Genomic DNA, 18460 nt, shown 5'->3' with positions numbered 1-18460 from the left:
TCAAAGCCAAAGATGTTACATTGCTAACATTGCCATAAAATATTACCACTCATTACCCATCTGGATAAGTTACTTTGACTGTTTGCTAATTAACTGGTCTAAATGTCAGTTTGTCAAGTGGTTTAACATTGCAAAACCACTGCAACTCAGCCCCACACGTACTTTTTGGTATGTGCAGTTTGACAGATTTTAGCCTGGTAACACTAGGACGTTGAACATGGGAACATTTTCCATGCCAAACATCGGCATGTTAGCCATTAGGAAATGGAGAAAGCAGCTCAAACATCTCAAAACTGATAATATTTTGGAGAACTGCAGATTTTAAACATATTATTGTCAAGGATTTGTTCTGGTTCAGGTGTTAGAGCTGTTTGTTCAGTAGCTGCAGCGCTGGTGCTTTAATCCCAGTCCATTTATGTGATCAGCTCTGTTGCTACGGAAGCATGCAGTGCCACCCATTTAGCTGTTTATTCTGTTATAACATCTGTTATGAAGGAGAGTCTGTTAAGCTTGAGTAGTTTCTCTCTTTCTTTCTTTGGTACATATAGTCCAGGCACAGTTTCTTTATGTCTTATTTTTCAGATACATAATAGATTCTGTACTGACCTTCAGTGGTGGCTGTGATTACAGTTTCATTTATTGGGGATAATACAGTAGCAGTCCTATGTTGTACAATAGGTGCTGAACCTATTACTGCCACAATCACATTCGCTCACTCAAGCGCACACGCGCTAACACACACATACCACACCTCCTCCACTGCACGCTCACACTCAATTGAACCTGTCATCTTCTCTTTGGTCCCTTAATGGCCGTCTAGTCGTAGAGAGCTAGAGTACAGGACATGTTATTGGAAATCAAAGAGGATTTGGAGTCCAGGGCGTCCTCCTGCCGGGGGAAAGTACCCAGCAGAGGTCAACTTGTTACAAAAACACACTCAGTCAACTCTGACCACCTGGATGGATCGCCTCTGAGTAAATCTCTGTTTCCATCATTGCTATTGTAACCGAGGTTATTTCAAAGAGATTATCTGGGTTAGAAGTGTAAAAACCTGATGGCATGCAGACCCTGCTTGGGGCGAGAGTCAAACATGTAGGTGTGATGTTGTGAGATTACATAATTGCCATTGTCGCTCAGTGTTTACCATTGTTCTGGTTTCATGGTCAAAGGGTTTGCAGCAGGATGTGAGAGACTTCAAACTACAGGATGGATGAGTGGATAAATGCATTATTGGCACTTGGTGTCAATCGCTGGTTACATAGATGTTCAATAGATAATTTGAAGTTAAAAAAAGTCTGGACTGGGCCGTTTCTTCATGGTAATCATTCACCCTGAAATGTATATTAAAACAACACACATCCAAGAGCAAACTTAATTGGAATGCCAGGGCAAAACTGCACCCTGCCTAAACCTTCAGGGAATACCTCAAGCAAGTTGGGTAATTTTGAAGCACACTCATTTACAGGCTGGTGCACTGTTTTAATATGAATACAAATTGGGTATGAGGATATTCTGAGCGGAGAGAAGAGAAATACTTGACAGTTTATTTTTTTTATTTTTTGTAATCATAAGGGAATTTCATTAACATGCATCTGGTTGCTTGATCAAAACTGAGACACTACGTTGAACTGTCCCTTTTGAATTCATACGTGTAAACCAGATAAGTGTGTTTGCTGGAGATGTGCGTTTCATAATTTTTCTCATCCAAAATGCACATGAAGGAAAATCTATTCAAGAGGAGGATTTTAACTGATATGTTAAACATTATGTTAACAAGTTTTAATGGCAGCGGCAGGTTTCATCGACACAGCTCAGTTTTTCATTTTATAGCTGCTGGCTGTTCCAGCTGTCTAAGCTCAAAACAGTATTCAAGGATATAGGTAACTGGAGAACTCCATTACTGTGACCCTGTAGATATCAATCAAAGGGCTTTCAATCGTGTGTGCAGCTATTATTTTTCTCCTGTGCCTTTCCAGTCTTTTCTATTGCAGACAGTTGCGCTGTAGAATAAAGCTCAAAGAGTAAATTCTGTGTACACTTTTGTGTAATCCTCAGGTCAGCCATCTGCTTGTAAGTATATGTTTACAGTGTAAAGTTTAAACTTGTACACTGCTTGCATTTCACCAAAAGTATAAGACTTGTATTTTGAGACTTAGGATGTAAGACTGTGACTCACTTAAAGCTCTATTTACTGAGAATTTGTGTTTGAAGCCCAGACATAGTAAATCACAAATCAATCTTTTGTCACATTCTGTTGAAGTTATAATTAACAGCATTTCTTAATTGCTGTTTTTAAACACAACATCCAATGTTTCTACCACTTCCCCAGCTCAGGAGAGAGAGATAGAGAAAGAGGGAGAGCTAGCTGTGTTGGTCAAGTGAGTTAGAAATTGCATGAAGAGAGGGAGAGGCATTACCCGCCCTAAAGGTATCAGCCCAGAAAAAATCCCAGACTCAACAAAATAAGAAGACAATATGCATTTACAGGCCGAGCGCGGGGTCTGTGCTAAAAAGTGCACCTCCTCACACTACCATTTTGTTGTTGTTGAATTACAGGTTGTTAATTTTCTATGACACCACGCGCTGCGTTTTAAAGGAAATACCTGCTTGTACCTGTAACTTCATTTAAAAAGTGCTTTGTGTCTATGTAAATGCTCAGGCTAAGGGCCAACTAAAGTGTCTTTGTGTCAGCACCACTGTGTGGTGTCTAAGCAAAAAAACAATGCCAGACCCCCAGAGCAGCAACCTCGAAATTTGGAAGTATGTACATTAAAAGCTTCGGCAAACAAAAACAGTGCAGTGGAATTGATCTGAGCTGTGTGCAAAGGCAGGACTTTGGGGAAATCAGAAGCTTCATTAAAGTTTCATATTGTATTTTCTGTACACTAGCAGTTTCTTCTTATGTCTCCCATTTACTTAAGGGTCCAAACTGTGTAAAGTTAGACTCACCTTGGGAGTTTGCATTACAAAAGCTTTAACAACACAATTCACATTAATGTGGAAAAAAGCTGCTCACCTCCCTGAAGGAACTGAAACAGTAAGGCCAGTAAGGCTTTTGTGTTTATGAAATGGTTGTGTAATATCAGCTTTGTTGGTTGTGTACCAGCGTAAAGTGTGGCGCACCGAGTGACTCTACAGACGTCATTTACAGTTGTTTGATGTTCTTGAGAATCCACCTGCCTGAACTGCTTCGGTCTGCTTTCGACTTTCTTCACAATCAAACAGCAAGTCACCAGATAAACAGCAGATAGTCACACTCACACCCACACCCCGACACACACACACAAACGCACAGCACTGGGTCATTAGTCATCTAGGATCCCCCCTGTGCTGCAAATGATCTGTGAAAACCATACAGAAATCCTGTGCCAGGTTTGAGCAAATACCCACATAAACACACACGCACAACACACGTGTGCATTTACGTAGTCACAAATTCAAGTATACAAAGGTGCTTGCTCTTTTGCCAAATCTCTTTCACACACACATGCACACGTGGCAGAAGCAGGAGGCAGGTATCTTTGATGCCCAGGTCTGTAGGCCTGGTGCTGGCAGAGGCGATTATACAGACTGGTTGCACCTCACTGTCGAGTCCCTGCTGGGCCTTTTGTTCCAATTTGTGGGATTTTTATTTCATAAATAACAGTGTCCACGGGAAGATGAGAGCAATGGAAACAGGTGAACACTCCACAGAGCACACAGCTAAACTCCAAAATACACAGATACACAAAAGTACTGCATTAAAGTAAGCAGCTTAGCCGGCTCAAACAGTGTATGAATTTGATTTGATTACATTTTTTTTAAGACTTTTTTTTCCCCCGACGGCTTTTGTCTGAAAAGCATTTGAATGAAATTCTTATAACATGAAACAAGATTAAGAGTCGGCAGCCACTGCACATTATATACGCCCACGATCCACCTCAGCCAACCGCACTGACTCTTGCGCGGTCCATAAATGTAGCACTTTATTCGTTTAACATAATCCGGCCCCATTGATTACGTCCACCTCAACAACATAATCAGGAGAACAATGTAATGGTTTGTAATTACAATGTTTGCTCTTTGCTATTCAATGCATTTCAGAGCAGTTTTCAAGGTGAATGCAAGGTCTCGTCTAGTTTTATATGTCATATACAGTATTGCTTTTTTGTGCATGTATCACTTCATTTGAATACTCAAATAGGGTGAACAGGAAAAAAGCTGTGAAGATAATTTGACAAAATAACTTATTTCCCACATTCAGGCAGGGATTCTGCATGCCATGCTGCTGCTTTGAAGCGTGCATTCCTGCGATTTAGTAAACCTCCTCATGACCCTGTGGCTCACCTTTCATTTGAAAAAGAAGTCTCATGCAATGTTTGGTTTGTTTGTAGCCACCTCAATGAGCTTAAGTTGCCTCTCCGTGTTTTTGTGCCAGTCTGTCTGGGAGCACTAACCTTCAAGCCACAAAAGTGCTCTGATGCAATGCTGAGGCCGCACACACTTTGATGTAGTCCAAGATGTGAGCGTGCGTGCGTGCACGTGCGTGCGTGCCTGCGTGAGTGAGGCACAGCCCTCATGTGACAGCTGCGCCCTTTTCAACGGCACACTCAAAAATCAAGCATACTTATCCACACATTGTTTTCTCTCTAAAGTCTCCAACCACGGATACTATACAGCATACTGTATGCAAAAAAAATTCCTCTCCTTCCTCCTTCACATGGGTTCTGCTACGCTCTAGTTTGACGTTGTCGAGGAGCACAGCGGCTACGCTCACATCTCACCCCTTTCCTATAGCTTGCACCGTGGCTTGCTGATAACTGTACAGCAGGTGACTTGAGTTGACACAGTAGAAAGGAGGCGAGGGACAGGAACAGGCAGGAGAAAGGGAAGGAGGAGAGCGGGGAAGGAGAGGGGTAAAATGTCAAGGCAGAAAAAGGGTGGCGTTGGTAGAAATTGTTTCCATAGCGTTTGAAGTCTGCAACAGTCCAATTAGGCTGCAAAGAATCGGGATTACACACACATACACAACCCTGCCCTGCAAGAGATAGAGGCAAAGAGCGAGGAGGAAAGGATAGAAAGGGGAGGGATGGTGATGTGGAGTGAAAGTGGCAGTGAGTTTCGGGGAAATGGCAGAAACCAGGGGTGAGCAGCCTCCATGCTCGTGACAGCAGCTGAAATCCTATCCACTGGAGGAAAAGGGAGACGACACTCCCATGAAGGAAATGCACAGGGAAAATGAGGCAAGTGGGGGGAAAGAGATAAATGTGTCAGAAAATATACACAAATACAGTGTGCGCAAGTACGGAGTCACAGAGAGGGGGAGAGAAATGGCAAAACACACAGATTGTTGGGACATTTGCTTGTTAGAAGCCATGATAAATAGGCGACTGTTTGGATGGATTTGGTCAGTGTGGGTGGGCAGTTCAATCAACAAACTACACAGTTTGCCCTCATTTATAGCTGTGTCCCAGTTCCCAAATCCCATCCTTGCCACAAATAATACTGCCAATGTTTTACAAAGAAGAGAGATGCCATTATCATTCAAATGAAAAGCAGTTTTAACTAACCATAAAACTGTAAGGGCACAAATCTCACGGAATAACTTATAATTTCTGTTTGCTGTTTCCCTGTTTTTTCCAGACCTTGACATACCAGTCCTGACGGTGCACCAAACCATCAGTGACGTGCGCGGAAACTACTACCAGGAGAAGACGGTGTTCCTGCGCTGCACGGTCAACTCCAACCCTCCCGCAAGATTCATCTGGAAACGCGGGGATACGCTCATCGAACAGAGCAAGGACAACGGAGTAGACATCTACGAGCCTCTCTACACTCAGGTACACATAAACACCTGTGCGGCACAGACTCACGGCACAGGTGTGCAGTCAGTCCCTGCTGTCTGCTCCGGCCTTCAAAGTGCGCCTCACTAAATCCCTCCCCACTGAATCGAATCTTCCTTTCTCTTAAGTTTGTCTTTGGAAAAAAAAAACAACAACATTTAACTCTCTTGATTTTGTTGAGTTTCTGTCCAACATTCAGTGTTTACATGATCATTGAGTCATAGCCCTCCCACGGACATCAATTCTGAGCCCAGTACCTTTAACCTTAACTCTGCAGAGAAGAAATCTCGAGCTGTGAATTTCTTCACAATGCTCTCATGTTGTGTATAAGGCACCATTCAGAGGGATGCTCTACATGACATGACAGACATGTAATTTTTTTGTTATGCTCTCTAAAGCGGCACATATAAAGACACAAACGTAAGGAATTGAAGAATTTATGTGGTTGTATGCTCTGATTATATACCATCATTAGCATGTTCAGCTATTTAAGGCCAAGAAGCGTTTCATGCTATATTAGTCTGTGAAGTTACAGGTTACTGTTCTTTATTGGATTTGAGGGAAAGTTTATCCTCCGACTATCCCAGCCCCAAACATTTTTAAATATACACTAGATAACGTCACATTTGCCAAACCCATTAGTCCTCATCCTGAAAAGCATTTTAGGTTCAGCCTGAGACTTTTAACAAAATATCTCAATCAGAGGTTGCGCTAGACTTTTTTGTTGTCTGCCATTTTGACTGACAGGGTCATAAAAACGTCCGTACTTTTAGTTGCCGTTAGCCGCATAGACATATATACATATATATGTCTATATATAGACATATATATGTCTATATATATACACATATATGTCTATGGTTAGCCGAGCTCTGACGTTTACATCAATGTATTGGTGTACCAGGAAATCGTGCACCGACAAAAGTTCCGCGATGTTTGGAATGCAAACTGAGATTAGAGACAAGAGACAATTAATAACATCACTCGCCACCAAGTGGCCAGGGGTGTGAATTGCAATCCTGAATGACAGATGGCCTTCAGATTTTTCCGTCACAGTTTTAAAAAAACGGTCAGTGACGGAAAATATTCAGTTAACGCGACCCCTGATCTCAGTTCACCTTCTCTTTTAGCATTTTCAACCAACTCGTGGACATTATCTGTATTAACTAGCAAGATGCAGCTGATTAAATCCATAGACACAGGATTATAATGAGAATCTTGCCGCTAACAAATCATTTGCCCATAAATATGAGGATAAACTGTCTTGTGTAATTACTGTAAACGGCATTATGTGCCATGTGGCTGGCATAGCAACTGAAGGGGACATGGTTTAATTAATGTTAATGCTCAACTGGCTTTTTACAATGTTGTTGAAATGGAAGAAATTCTCTGTAAAGACGATAAGTTGCTAAAACTCTGAAAATACGAATTACATACACACAAATTGGCTCCAAGCGCAAAGACATGTATATTTATGTGGCTTGGTGAAGTGTCATGAGATCGCTCGGCCCTCTCTGTCAACAGGAACAAAGACGAGCTTTCAATCGAGTGAACCGCCCAATCAGTCGGTCAGTTACTTGTTCAGTTAGCCAGCAATAACCAGCAAGTCAACAAAGTCACAGAATAAACTGCCTCTAAGTCTGATCCCCAGGCTTAGCCCAGCTTCTCCCTTTTTCTCCGCTTATCAAAGCATCGGCCAGCCACAAAGCAAAGCCCCTGGAGTTCAATTAACCAGACAGCATAGCTCTTCCCAGGGCTGCCTAAGACTCCGTTAGCCCATCGCGTACAGTATCGAGCACAAAGCCTCCAACTGAAAAATCATCAGTGACGCTGCAAGAGATGTGTGACTGCTTTGGTGGGTCCAAGACAGCGTGTTTAAGTCCAGAGAAAGCTGTGAGATAGTAAGAGGCATGGTTTCATGAGTAGGGAGAGGTTGCATTTGTTTTTATTTTTGCACTCACAATCGGATCGCTCTCATTTTCCTGACGGTCTCATGCGGAAGCCATGTGGAATGTATCATTCATAAAACTCCACATGTATCTCAGAAATGCTTCAGTTGATAATCAGGCCACGCCAGCCATACCAGCTCAGTGTGTGATTTTGCGCATGCGTGCGTTTGTGTTAATATGTGCGTTGATCTCAGTGTGTATTCGACCCTGTTTATCACTCTGCAGCTCATTAAAAATTTAAATGACTTTTACACAATCTCACAACCCAGTTTAGAAAAGACAGAAATAAAATCTTTGAGCTTTCTCGTTGATGTAATCTAATATGTAATCCAATAGAAATGCCATATGAGGTTTATGGTTGGATTAACATTTACAGCATCCTCTATGTGCCCTGTGGATGAATCACGCCACAACTGATTATGTGGTAAAATATTATGTTGCCGTGTGTGTTGTTTGTCCCACCTAGGGCGAGACGAAGGTGCTGAAGCTGAAAAACCTAAGACCCAAGGACTTCGCTGATTACACCTGCCAGGTGTCTGTCCGCAACGTGTGTAACATTGACGACAAGTCGGTCACTTTCAGACTCACAAATGCCACATGTAAGTTCTCTGAGTTCAGTTTCCCCTTTTTCTTTTAAACCACGCCAAAGACAAACATGCGCTTACAATGCTACATGCACAAACTTGTACATGCCTTCACAACGCTCTAGCCTTTGCCATCAATGTCTTTAACTTTTGCACTTTTTTTTCTCTTCTGTGATATTCCTATCTCAACTGATTTTTGTTTTTTCTCTGCCTGCTCACTGTGTCTTTGCTTAGGAAGGTCTCGCTCTCTCTGTCTATTTCTCTCATTGTTAAAAGGTCTCCCATCTTTGCTTGTGCAGGAAATAGCGTTCTCCTTTTTCCCCTTGTTTTCTCATTTCCTTTAATATACTAAATATCTATCTCTGTCTTCCTGTCTTTCCATGGATTTTTTTCTTATCTTTGACTGCACTCTCTCTCCATGGTCCCGCCTCCCTTCCAGCGTGCCATATTGTCTATCTGTCTTGTTTTTCTGTTGCTGAGAGCTCATCTCAGGGCCGTCAGCTGTAATTCAGTTGTCGCGCTCCCTGTTATCTCCAATTCACTCAGCACCGCTCTGTCCATCTCCATGCCACCGCCTGGCAACTCTGTTACTTAACAACAACATTGTTGCCGTTGACAACCCTGTCAGGTTTGTTACGGTCAGACAGATCCACCGCTACAAGGCAAAGGCCTCTTGTGTGTGTGTGTGTGTGTGTGTGTGTGTGTGTGTGTGTGTGTGTGTGTGTGTGTGTGTGTGTGTGTGTGTGTGTGTGTGTGTTTTCTAGCCTTGTTTAGCTGCACTCAGTTCTTATCTGGTTGCAACTAATACTCCTGCACGCAATGGATATTCTAATAGCAATCAGAGCCATTTTGTAGTAAACCAAATTAACACAACTCTTCTGTCAATCGCTGCATAAAGCATCATGAATTCCAAACGGAGCAACTCTAAATCAAAACAGCAAGCGCCAAACGTATGCAGGGCAAGGGCTTTATACAATATTATGTTAGTGTTGTTCAAATACATTATCAGTTATTTTTCATTCCTTTTAGTGATTTGAGTGTAATCATTTGAAAAGAAGATCCTTGTCAAATTTAATGGATCATGTTCCTATTAGACAAGAGTATGAGGTCTGTTGTCGACGTACTCAAGAGCCATTTGAGGATAAGAGGACTGTTCAGGGCTTTTTGTCTCAACTGTAGCGTTCTTCCAGCCCCATTCAGAGCGGCCGTGCTGTATATATATGCGCTGCAAACGTGGAAAAGCGATGTTGCAATGATTGCTTTAACTGAAAGGAAGCTGTTTGCTAGAAATGCAGCCTTGCATCCAAAGTGTACTTTCTTTAAAGCATCAAACGTGTTGTAAAACTGAAAGATTAATACTCCCTACAAGCAATAGTTCAGCATTTTGGGTTATGCACTTAAAAAAAAAACTAAAAAACTATTTTTTTTCCAAGTTAGATGAAAAGGTCTATATCACGCTAAGGTTTTTTAGTTAAATATAAAGCTACCGCCAGCAGAAAGCAAGCATGCCCTCTCTTTGATCAACGGCAACAAAATCCACATGCCATCACCTCTAATAATTAAAGCATTACAGTGCTTAAGTGCATGTATACGAAATTCTTCGCGTATAAACAGCAAGTTACAAAGTCATAACCATGAGGTTACCAGGCAACTACAAGTGGACACAACGGGAAGTGACTGATCATGACCAAGATGTAGTCTGGCTCATAACCCTGGTAGTAGCCTCATATTTACCCGACATGAGGGTGGTATCGATCTTCTCTTCTAACTCTCAGCAGAAGTCAGTACACATTTCCTAGGATGTAAAACTACTTCTTTAGCGTCATGAGCTCAAGATAGCTGGATGGAAAGTCAGCAGGAAGGGGAGGGAATAAACCTGAAAATGAGAGCTGGACGTGCAGTGCTAATGAATCTGGCTCAGGTGAATGTGCTGTGGCTCACAGACATGCTATCAATTAGAGCAGACAACACACTGGCCCAGGGATGGTAATTGGTGGTAGACGAGAAATGATGGGGAACAGTGAAAGAGTTTAAAATACCTGCACATTTTTAACTCCTAATGTAAAGTCATGCTGTCTGTGTAATGGTTCCAATTTATAATAAATTAAATATTTCTTCAGTCATTTTTAAAAGTTGTATAATTTAGCAGTTTTGGTCATTATTGGCTCACGAGTAAGTCCTTTTTAAAAAACGGAAAATTTCCAGTGCTAAAATCAACAGGGGCTAAATGAACACAAACCGGTACCTGCCTTGTGTGATAGGTGTTCGCCACTCTTATTGCTTTGGCCTTCCTCTGTTCCCCTCCTTGGTTCCTGTGGCTGAGATCAATTGTATCCCCACGGCACAGTCAACACACACACACAGCTACACAGAAGCCACAACAATAAGCGTCTGCCTGGTCCTGGCATCGGGGCTCAGAGACTTGCCAAAACAGCCAATCTGTCTGGACCTCACAGCCTCACTGAGTGATGGAAAACACACTGGTTTCTGTGTGTGTTACGGAAGAAAACAGAGAAAATGTGAAGGAAGACAAAAGAAGACGGAAGTCTGAGTCTGTGTGAGTCGCCACTTCAGGAAAAATATGTTTTTCACTGATTAGACACCTTTCTTAAAATGAACCCCACGTTAGTAATCGCTTTAAGACATTCCGTAGCTCACTGCACATCACATGTTCCCTGCAAACTGGTGTCAGTTCAAAATCACCTCCAGCTACCTGACATGCACTAACCTGGTGTAGCCTGATTCCATTCCATTCTTACCAGAATATGAGTAAATCCGGTATATATTTCATTATGTGACGTTCAGCCGATAGAGAGTTACAATTACCTTTGCACAATGCAAATGGCTAGTCGTAGATGACGTTAATGCCTATGTTTCTGTTACTTTTCTGTCCATTACCCCATAAGTCTTACCCCAGTGATTAGATGGATCCAGCAGATCAGTTCCCAATAGAGCAGTTCCAGACCAACTTTCTGACTACAAAAAAAAAAAATTGGGGGCACGGAAGTTGTAGAAAAAGTTGTATTTCTGGCACGACTTCATCTGCTACCAAGGTGAACGGAGAAGGAAAATAAATTGTAGAAAGATCAAAAACTCCAGCAGAGCTTATAGTAAATGCAACAACTTGATTTGACCGCCGTGATTTGTTTCAGCTTGTGGCCCCCATCAGGGTCATCAAGAAACACCACTGCAAAGACAGTTTAGATAATGTATGAAGTACAAAAATGTGTCATTTTAAATGGAAACAACTAATCATGTACATGCTCATTAAATATAAGCCAAATATGGTACCTGCAAGCACCTGAGCTTGGTCGGGCCAACCAGTCACATACCTCGTGTATGGGTGTGAGCGTGTGTGTGTGCGGAACTTGGTCAGGCTTCCAGGCTAAACATGCACATGACAGTGTCAATGCATTTATTTATAAAGCACATTTAAAAAGAACATATCATTGTTTACTGCTGCCTCTGAAAAATTTTACTTTGACGGTGATGATATACAGTATATGAGTTCATCCAAACAGAGGAGATATACTAAATACAGCAAAAATATAAACAGGTAAAGAGGGAATAAATGTAATATAGGATCACAAAATAAAAAAAATCTACGATCACAGTGATCTACGAAAAGTGAAAAAACCAGCCCCTTTCAGACAAGTGTAAACGTAATGATGTTATCTCAGAAAATTACATCTCTAGACTCAGATCTCCGAAATAACCACAGTGACAGACGGAGAAACATGAAAACGAAAAACTTTCAAACAAGATAAAGAACCGAGAAACACACAGGGAGCAGAGGGAGTCGGGGAAATAAGCAGATGGACGTAGAGTCAGAGATGGACAGATTGTAAAAGAGGAAAACAAACAGGGAATTGCTTTGTTTTTTACCCTCCATAATATTTGTCTAATGAGCATATTTTGTTATTCCCCGCTGAGCTCCCCGTTTGTCCTTGTGGCGTCAGTCACCGCTTAGACTAGATTCATCCAACTAGGTCACGCCGTCGCTGCTGATTCACCGCACTGGGACAAGGGGATTGATTGATTTTTATATCATAATCCCAGCCTGGGATTTGAGTACGGGGCTCCGTGCCCTCCAGTAACCGTCAGCGGCGGCCAAATCCTCTTCCTTTGCCTCGCATGTAAAAGAACATGGGGGCAACGCTCTCGAGCTTGTCACGTTATTTAAAGTGGCAGAGTAGAGGGGTGGAGGGGTTAATAGAACAAGGACAGGATGTGTGGAAAGAGGGAGTAAAACAGCAGAGTGCATAAGATTGACTTCTCCCATGACTAAAAACTAGACTTTGGATTTTGTGACATATTGCTTGATGAGAAAAAAATAAATATATATATATATATATATATATATATATATATATACATATATACATATATATATATATATATATATATATATAGGAAAATGTGCATGAAGTAATACAAGAAAAAAAAATCGTGCCACCATGGGATAAATTAAAGGATTATGTTATCTTAATGTATCTTACAGACAGAAGGTGATAATTTGTTTTACCAAATTCATTTGAAGCTAATAACTTTCATCAAAAAGTAAACTATTAACCTCACTCCAAATGTTTTGTGGTAGGGAGCTCCAGACTGTTCATAATAAAATCATAAAACATCAGTTATCTCTGTATGTGTGTAATCACTGCGGTGAGATAGAACAGCACGAAAAGCAAAATATAAAATAAAACAAAAGCAGAAGCACGAAACCAATGATCATAAAAGTAACTGCCAGGTTTAGTTTAATAATTTACAGTTAAAACACATCAGAGGCTTTGTGACATTTCTAAGTGTCATGCCTTTGATTAACTTGGAAAGTTCTTAGTAATTATGCAGCTCCAGGTGTCATAATACGATAGGTAATTATTCTGAAACACTGAAGATTTTTCTGCTGCTCTGAAAAATTAAATGGTTCTACAATATGTACACACACATATATATATATGTCAATGATGGGTATGGATGATAGAAACACACACACTGCCTCTGAGTGGACTGTTAGGCAGTAAATCTGAAAAACGGGTGAGTTGATTCAGTGTTTTACTGATTATTGTAACTCTTGCTACAGTATACATTCACAATAATATGACAGTTGCACAAGCGCGTAATATATATGAATAGATCAATAGGTTGCAAATCCTACAGCAAATGAATCCCCCCTTGAAAAGCTGAAGATCAATGGGCAATCTGCAGTAATCCTTAGCACAGTAAAACTGATGGGACATTGTATTGCATCTGTGCAGTTTTTTTTTTATTTTTTTAATGTAAGGCTATAATCCATGCCTAAGAGGGGTTATGCGAAAAAGAGAGAGAATCTGAAGGGGGAAAAAGAAAAAAGAAACACACAAGGTTTAAAACACCACAGATTGATGTAAAACTTGCTTGTGCATGTGTCATAGTTCTTACTGTCATAATCGTGTGTGTCGGGGCAGGACAGGTGTAGGTCAAAGGCGTTCCCTTAAGAGGTTTGATTTTTTATTATTTTTTTTTCACACTGCACATTTCATAAACTTCTCTGACATTTCTTCATCGCTCTCAAATCCGGTCTAGAAAGGGGATCATGGTGGAGATATACGGCCACACCAAAAGCAAGAATCAATTTGCTTGTACGGCTGCTTTGATCATTTTTTTGTGTGAAGTCATTGGTTGGGGCTGTAGGAGTTGCTGAAGTTCAGTTCTGTGCTCTCCGAGTTTGACCTTTGCGGTTTTATATATACTGTTTTAATTATACAAGGGATTTGGAATGTGCACACAGACTCTTTTCAAAAGAGTGACACTAATGCCTTCTCACATTTACACCCACGCGCAGCACTGTTCATTTTTGAACATACTGTACAAGTCAACCTGCGTAAACTGCAGCCTAATACGGCCTGCATTTTCAGTCCATAAAATACTGCGTTCAAACTGACAAGGTTTGATGGTGTTTAGTGTACCAATCACCTTCTTTCGCGTCATCATGGTTTGTATTTTTCTGCAGTTACTGTTTGCAAGAATGACAGATGTGCACACTTACATTAAAATCCAGATAAAGAGGAAGTAGGTGAATACACACAAAGGCACATATCCACCATGTTCAGTATTTATGAGTGTAAATACAAAAATAATATTTAACTAATATATTCAACTAAACAAACTACGTCATGTCGTGTAATTTATTCCTACTTTCCGTTTTCATGACGTCTTTCTCGACACTCCACATGGCTTGGTTGTACTGATGATGCTATTACAGTCTTTTACATTCATTCATTCATTTTCTGTAACCGCATGTCCTCTGGAGGGTTGCAGGGGGGCTGGACCCTATCCCAGCTGTCATTGGGGGAGAGGCGGGGTACAACCTGGACAGGTCGCCAGTCCATCACAGGGCTAACACAGAGAGACAGACAACCACACTCACACCTACGGCCAATTTAGAATCACCAATCAACCTAACATGAATGTGTTTGGAGGGTGGGAGGAAGCTGGAGCACCTGGAGAGAACCTGCGCAGACACAGGGAGAACATGCAAACTCTGTGAGGCATCAGTGCTAACCACCACACCACTGTGCCACCCCCAAAACTGCATACTATTCCTAAATAAGCAGAGCAAATTAAATCCAGAACACATAGTTGACCACAGTGATGTGCACTTGCTTGTGGCTACATGTCCTCACCCCGCCTCAGGGCATTTTTCTGTGGTAATAACTACGCTCTCCCCAGCTTCCAAATCACCTGGAGCTTTTCCTCCTGTTGGCACCAAAGTTCAACACAAAGCTGTTATTGCTAGTCAATCTCTCCACCTCTTGGCCAACCTAAGACTCTGCCATATACTTGACTGACATACTGGTCACCAGCTCTATTCCAGGCTACAAACTACCAGCAACAGCTCTTGTCAGTACACACACCTGTCTAAACCTTTAAGCTTTCATTTCCAGCAGATTCCTCACCAATAACCCCGGTGCCTTAACTTCACAGATGAATTAAATCTCAAATGTGTCCCACCGCACGATAGTGAGGGAAGAAGCCAGTTACAGAGAGAATAAAAAATGCAGAAAAGGTGGAAAGATGAGGCCCAGGTATAGAGATGAGACGAAGTAAAAAGACAGATATTGAAGATACAGAGGTGACAAAGAGACAGAGAGAAAAGGTAGATAGCAAGCATGAGCGTGGAAGAGAGAGGCATTTGTTACCTGGTTGTAAACCGCTGTGCTGCACATAAATCCCATTACTTTGGGAAGAGCGCTGGCTGATCCCACCGCTACCGTCACCCACGCATCCCCAGGAAATTGAAGCTATAATTTTCAAATCCTCTCTTCCTCCCCCTTGCTTTGCAGTCTCATTTTTTTTCTTCTTCTCAGAAATTCTTTGTACTATACTTTTGTTTTTTGTTTTTTTCCTTTTTAGACTTACCTGTTTAAATTGTTTAGTTTTATTTTTTATTTTTTTACCGATTAGTGGTGGAGCTTTTAAATGGTCTGAAAAAAAATAAAAATAAAAAATCTGCAGAAATATGCTTAGTGCTTGCTGGCGACTAAACCACAGTAATAATCCGATTCATAGATTCAAATGCTTGACTTTTTGAATACATTATCATAAAGGCTTCTCTCCAGTCTGAAATCCACTGTGCTGTCAGGCAGGCAATACATTAATACACAGTTGCTCAATTCCTATCTTTAATGCCTCTGAATCTAGCCGTGAGAGAATTAATGACGGTCAAGTGTCCTACCATACCGTCCTCTGTTAACAAAAAATTCTTTCCGTCTTTCTTTGTCACATAACATTTTGCATCCCCTAAAACTCCAACAAAAATATCAGTAAGATCACCAGCTGCAGTCCGCAGATGGCCTGAACCCATGTTTGTCAGATATTAGGGTTGATAATTTAACAGTTTAAAATCTATGTGAGATTAAACCAACTTTAGCACACAAAGGGCTCAGTCACAAGGCAATAACTTATTAAATACATAAATAAAAATAACATACTAAGTTTACCTTATAGCCCATCTCCACTCACATGTCTTTTAAATATATGTCATGGGGGGACATTTTCGGGGCACAAGCAACACACAGGTGGTTCAATGTAGTGCGTGTAACCTTAAAATTAAAAGCATTAATCAGTTATGACAACATGCGAGCCCGTGCTACAACATATCTCCAATTAGCCCAACACTTTATTTAAGTGTTACTATATTTATCGAACAGAGCAACAACCAAGCAAATCCGTTTCCACCGGGGTTCTGTCCAGTGCTTCCAAAGCTTTGCAGGCCCACAGGGTTTGCTTTCCTGGTGCTGTGATTTGATACAATGGGAGTAGACAGTGCTATTTATGTGCTGATTGCAGCTGTTACACCAGTGAAATTTCTTGTCAGCTTTGGAGCCATCACTAGCGAGGTTAGCTAAAGAGATATCCCATTAGCGTGTGTGTGTGTGTGTTTTTGCATGCGCTTTTTTTTTTTCTGTCACCCCGTTAAAAGCACAGACGCACCTGCGTGTGCGTGCGGCATCCTGCGCGTTCACGTTTTAGTGGAAAACATGCATCTGTAAACTAGTTTGTCGAGCCTCCGTGCACCTCTTTCATTACGGCGATTGCAATCTGTTAAAAAAGAGATTAGATGATAGGATGTACTGCATAAAGTCTATTAGGTGAATGAATTGCTTCTAGTACTCTGTTGGGTCGGTCTCTCACTGAGGATTAACTCTCTCTCAGGTTGATAAAAGCCTGAATTCTCCTCCTCCTTGTCCTCGAGAGCCCATTTCGCAAACATGTCAAGTATATTTATTCAGAATATTCAAATGTGAATATTTAAAACTTAAATAAACATAAAATTATCATATATTTTTTTTAGTAAGAGTACACAGTCATTCTTAAAAAATACTCTATTAATCAGAAATAGGTTCATGAACTACTCACTATGTCCGGCCCTCCCTGATACGCATTTTTACATATAGGTTGCCAGGAACAACCACAGCCTGACCTGTTGGCCACTGAACATTACGCAATATTATAGAGGATTAACTGTTAAGCACAACAGCACTTCAGTGCAAATGAACTGAATGAATCATGAATAAGTTAATTATTCAAGAAGTGATATTATTAACCTTTAATGGATTCTCATTTACAGGCCAGTAATAAATATATTGATCAACATACATTATCGAGGAATTAGCACATATGGAGCTGTTTTGGACGTTCAGTTGTCTTATATATAAAACAATGTGCATGCATGACGGTGCGTGCACGTTCATAAACAGATGCACAATTCTCAAGTATATTGGCATCACATTCATTGGATCCTGACAGGTTGAACATAGTTTACATGAGTTGTACTACAAAAAAAATAAAGGCATGCAATCACATATTTCTCACCAATAAACTTGTCTGAAATTGTATTGAATATTAATAACGAAAAGACTGAAAAGGTAATAAGATGTTCTTACAAAAAAATATAATTTTTTTCCCCCATTTAAAAAACTATGCAAACCTTGACCGCCTATCATCTGCTTCCCAATCTGCTGACAACAGAGCCAAGAAATGAAATCTGTCAGATCCCGCAGTGGCAATGATTAAATAGAAACAGGGAAAAAAGCAGGACAACCTGGCCCACCTGCACGTTCTACACCTGAATACATTCTCTGTATTCTGTGTTTGAGTTGTATCTCTGTAATGTGTATAGGAAATGACACTGAAGTGACCAGAACTTGTCAAGGCCCTTTTATTTTCTTCAGCAAAAATTGAAATTATTGCAAATGGTAGAGGTGATGACAGATGGCCCATGCTGCTGCACATAATTATTACTTGGGTTGCTGTGGATACACCTGATTCTGACTCTGAGGATGGATCCAGTGTCTAAACCTGTTAGAGAGTGTAAGCCTCTTTCATCTTTCTTCATGCACAGAGCTGGAATGAATTCATTCTGGCTCCAGCTATTTAGGAGCGTGCGTCTGTGTGTCTGTGTGTGTGTGCGTCTCAATGAATTAATAAGCAGAATAAATGGGAGAAAACTGTGTAACAACATTAGAAGCCAAGTTCAATGTCTGCCTTAGTTCTAGCCTCATAATGACCCCAGAAACATTTTAATGATTCATTATGCCTCCACATACTAAACAACACAGAC

The 18460-nt window shown here is 40.9% G+C and overlaps 1 protein-coding gene across 1 annotated transcript in view; it reads left to right on the top strand.

Moving 5' to 3' along the window:
* mdga1 (MAM domain containing glycosylphosphatidylinositol anchor 1) overlaps window positions 1-18460 on the top strand; it is a gene marked incomplete at its 3' end in the record, with an annotated part of 163346 nt that overhangs the window by 95617 nt on the left and 49269 nt on the right. Inside the window, exons 5-6 of the mRNA XM_084541498.1 lie at window positions 5623-5819; window positions 8238-8370. Coding sequence (XP_084397624.1) covers window positions 5623-5819; window positions 8238-8370 — 330 coding nt within the window. The remainder of the gene's footprint in view (window positions 1-5622; window positions 5820-8237; window positions 8371-18460) is intronic.

The sequence above is a fragment of the Chelon labrosus genome, assembly GCF_963514085.1.
Source record: "Chelon labrosus genome assembly, chromosome: 3".
Lineage (NCBI taxonomy): Eukaryota > Metazoa > Chordata > Actinopteri > Mugiliformes > Mugilidae > Chelon > Chelon labrosus.
Note: the sequence above shows the minus strand (reverse complement) of the source record. Positions and strands in the feature narration are given on the sequence as shown.